At 42.4% G+C, this 4,311-nt stretch overlaps 1 protein-coding gene across 1 annotated transcript; it reads right to left on the reverse strand.

The window, feature by feature from the left end:
• Positions 1–1,792: 1,792 nt before the first annotated feature.
• Positions 1,793–3,898, reverse strand: LOC115677733 (protein LIFEGUARD 4-like). The gene is made up of 4 exons (XM_030600952.2): positions 3,652–3,898; positions 3,416–3,529; positions 2,099–2,256; positions 1,793–1,999 (listed from the first exon to the last, which is right to left on the reverse strand). The coding sequence occupies exons 1-4, from the start codon at positions 3,896–3,898 to the stop codon at positions 1,793–1,795; spliced, it is 726 nt and encodes a 241-aa protein (XP_030456812.1).
• Between the last annotated feature and the right edge of the window lie 413 nt (positions 3,899–4,311).

Here is a 4,311-nt window from a genome sequence, read left to right on the forward strand (position 1 = left end):
TCTCCGCAGGAAGGAAGAAAGATCGAGATTATGGAATGCTCCACCGATTCCTCCATCGTGATAGCTCTATTATCTTCAGTTCTTGGCAATTAAAAGGCGTGTGCGAAGGAGATACCCAAGCTAGCAGACAAAATAAGGAAACAAGAAGGAAGGAATAAACCAACAAAAGAGAAGAATGTGGATTCTCATGGTCATTGGTCCCTCGTTTGATCGGTTTTCAGTTTGGTGACGTGCGCCTTTAATACATAATCAATTGCTGGACAGTATGTATGTTTCGACCTCTAAATCGTTGCTCCTTTTTTAATCCTTGGCCGATTATACATGTATAGTCGAGTATAGTTGCTGTCGCAGTGTCTACCATGCACGTGTCACGGACCGTGATTCTTTCATACTCATGTACCATTGTGAGTGGAGCTTGGGGTTATCGGTAGAAGAGTGAATGGTGCAGAAATGATGAATACAACTGGTTCGTGGGAGTGGTGTTAGGATGGTTGGTGCTAGGAGTTCTACGATGGAATGAATATATCCTAGGAGCTCTGAGAGCAGGATTGCCCTCCCGTGTACAAACTAATCGGAAGCTGATGCCGCTCTCCAGATGAGACCATGGTAGGCCAAAACCAGTTGTGGTGCCTAAAGTATTTAGTGTGTCTTGCTCGATGGACTAGACACCTGAGCTTAGCTAAATGTGGTACGATTCGATACGAGAAAACTAATCGTCTTATTGTTTCTTAAAAAAACTATAGAACAAGGGTTGGCCTTGTGTGAACGACCCACCAGGCACCGCACGGGCTATTCCGCAACTAAGGAACTGCCGGCCCGTGACACATACATGATTAACTTTGGTCGCCGTTCGTAGTATTTGACATGCAATGTCTAATGTGTGGCTAGGACCTTTACAATTTCCGTGTTGTGCAAGTGCAATGCAGCAGGAGAGATTGAGAGATTGATTAAAAAGGAGTAGTTCTATGATCCATGGATTAACAGAATCACGGCGGGTCATAATAAAGAAATATAATATATAATGTGCCCACCACCAATCAATTTAGTGCTTAATATTTATAATTTAATGATAAAAAGGAAAAAAAATGAAATAGAAAATCTAATGTGCATGTTGCAACCTTCTCAAAGGTCAACCACCAAAAGGAAAGCTAATGGATTATTAAGCCTCAGACTTAGCGTGGACTCTCCAAAACCCTAACCAACCACAACTTTCCGGTTTTAATTTAATTAACTTATCATGCAAATCAGTTTATTCAGGAATCGTCACTAATTAGTTATAAGTAGGTCAATTAGACAACTAATTAGATAAATCTAATGCCCTTTCAGTACCTTATTCACCGAAGTGCGAGCATGCGACTATATGACTAAATGACCAAGTCAAATCCTCACTAGTTCGTTCTTTCGGAGTAAATCAAACAAGCAGATATCAAGAGGAGATTATCGCGCTGGAAGCATCGTCCGATGATTGCAAGGAGGCAAAATAGATGCCTCCTATAACAGGTTTAGCTTTTAAAGCGAGAAAAATCATAATGTTATTACACGTTGTGCTGTGGAATTATGATTTCCAAGCAAGCACAAAGTTTCCACAGCGGCTGATTGTTGAGAACTCTAAGAGCTCTTCACTTAATTCTGTGGATTCTACTTTACACATTCACAGATCAAAGTTACTTGCAAAACTATATTCGGGTCCGTATCATTATTCGCAAACCTTAGCCCTCGTCAGTTTATTATTCAAAGAAGACACAATCACCATTCACACAAATCAAGGGCAAAGGCATGCCAAATGGTTTTTCTAGCCCTCGCCGGCTCCGAAAGCATAGAGAAGGCCAAGGAAGAGGTTGATGATATCAAGATACAATGAAACTGCAGCCCATATGTACTCATCGTAGCTGAAGCGCTTGATCAAGTTATTGGTGTCGTACACGATGAAACCGGCAAATATGATGGATACCAAGCAACCAAATATCATCAAGGATAACTTCCCCAGAGGAAAGAAGATCTGTTCATCAAACATAGTCCACAACATGAGAACTTTAGCAGAATTTGACAGAGAGCAGCCAGAGATGTTGGAAAGGAATGAAAATTGTTCCTTGAGTACCTGAATAAGAGCGAAAACAAGTATCACCAGGAGGGAAGCGAACAAAAAGGGTCCGAGAAAACTGAAATCACGGCCTCTTTTTACAGCCCAGAACGTGTACAAAGTAAGTGCGACAACGACGACACTCGTCAAAATTGCCGCCTCCAAAATGATCTTTTCTGTTGAAGAGATGGAACTTGAGATTAGACATAGACACAAAAGAAGTAACTAGTACTTGATCATTATGGCTTAATGACCTGTTAAAATATATGATAGAACTACGGCAGAGAACTTGCATGTCCGCAAACTGGTGATGTGAATGTGATTCGCACCAATATACACATACATAAAGGTATATTTCATTATCCCATTTGGAACTTGATCATTACCGACCAACAATTTTTACCAGCTAATCCAATCATTTTAATGTCAAGTGGTCCCTCGACATTTATGTTGCGCGAACCGGTCATCTTCACAGTTTACAGTAATTAATGCTCTTTCCATCCCCACTGAGAGCATCATGAGTTAGATAATCTAATTACAGCATATCCATTAAAAACAGTGGACTAAACATCAAAACCCTTTTGATTAAGTCAACATATTATCATTTTTCAATTAAGAAAATTTACGTCGGCAAAGCACGTGCCCACTCTCGGAGCATAGTAAAAACCCTCATCGAATCGAATTATTCTGTGAGCTCATCAAGGTCACCAAATGTATCCGTCGAGATAACCACACAAAACCGGTCGTCTTTCAGAGTAGTAAGACAAACACTTCACGACTACACTAACAAGAACTTGTTCAAGTGCCAAGGTTGGAGTTCAAAAAAGCAGAAATGAATTGATAAGTCCAACGGCATTAGCTGCCACGTGAGATCTGATCCATATTCCTTTTTTATTTATCGGAATCTATAAGACAAGCCACGCATTGTATCATATGCATAGGAAACTACGAATGGGAAGAGAAAAGACAGTCCCGAAACAAAAAGGAGGACTGCATTTCTATACATTTGCTATCACCAGGGAAGAGCAATTTCACAAATTAAAGAAAGTCAAACAATAGAAGACAAACTTGCCGGGAAATTTACTATAATTCTGGTTTAGTTTTCTGAGACAAGCCAAAAGATGAACTCTCCCAAAACGACAAACAAACACGGAATGCAACGTCGGGAACTCAAAAGGACATGGCCTAGATGGTATTTTTTCCTCGGCATGTCGCATCATCAGCGTTGTCGAAACGTGATGGTATTCTTGCCGCAAGTTCTACGACCTTGCTGATCGGACCAAGTAGAATGAGTTCAAGAAATAGTCCCGCGATAAACAAAAAGAGTGGAGGTACCTTTCATAAAAGCGCAGGAGAAACCCAAACCGAAGGCCATGGTGACCGTGAACAGGCCCAGGAGGACGAAGTTCACCGGATGTCTCTTGTGGTACGCGCGCAAAGGGCATATAACTGTTGAGCGATCACAAAGAAGAAGGATGAAACTTCACGGACAAACGAAACAACAGTAGAAAAGGAACGAACGGACAAAAACATGAGCGCATTATGCGGTGACGCGAAGACGGGTTTCTTACGTATCAAAGGGAGGACGAGGACGACGATGTAGATGGCGAACCCCAGCTTGGTCTTGGCCACGAAGTGCCGCATGGGCTTCGTGAGGAAGATGGCGGAGGCGACGCCGGCGGTGAGGAGGAGCTGCGCCAAGATGATTGCGTACACTTTACGTATGAAAGCCCAGCGAAGCTGGGGGCTCTCGAGCATGTTGGGGTACAACGCGGCGGCATCTCGGCCGCTCTCGACGTCACCAGTCTTGCTTTGCATTGTCGCAAAGAAGAAGAAGCAGGAGACGGACGAGATTACATTTATATACGTCGAAATTTGTTGTGACGGGATTACTGATCGGGTCTGTCACGATCGATTCCAAGAACAAATGGCCGAAGTCACAACTGATCCATGAACGTCGAGACAAAGAAAGTCGCTCCATTTTTAAGAAAGCATCTCATTACGAACATTGATTCTATAAAGAGCATTGGACTAATCACTCTTTCGCTTGTTTATTGGGTGGGCGTTAGCGGGAATTTGGGGGGGGGAAACCTAAGGTCGATTCCCGGTTATAGGCTGATAACATAACCTCACTGGAATTGACCTGACATGATCGCTAACCCGACCTGCGACCTATCCTAAATTTTCCGTTCGTCAAATTTTAAACAAGCTAGAAGTTCAACTCGGCCTAA

This window comes from Syzygium oleosum, unplaced genomic scaffold (assembly GCF_021117445.2).
Source record: "Syzygium oleosum isolate NSW1041296 unplaced genomic scaffold, Sole_v2.1 Sole_v2.01, whole genome shotgun sequence".
Lineage (NCBI taxonomy): Eukaryota > Viridiplantae > Streptophyta > Magnoliopsida > Myrtales > Myrtaceae > Syzygium > Syzygium oleosum.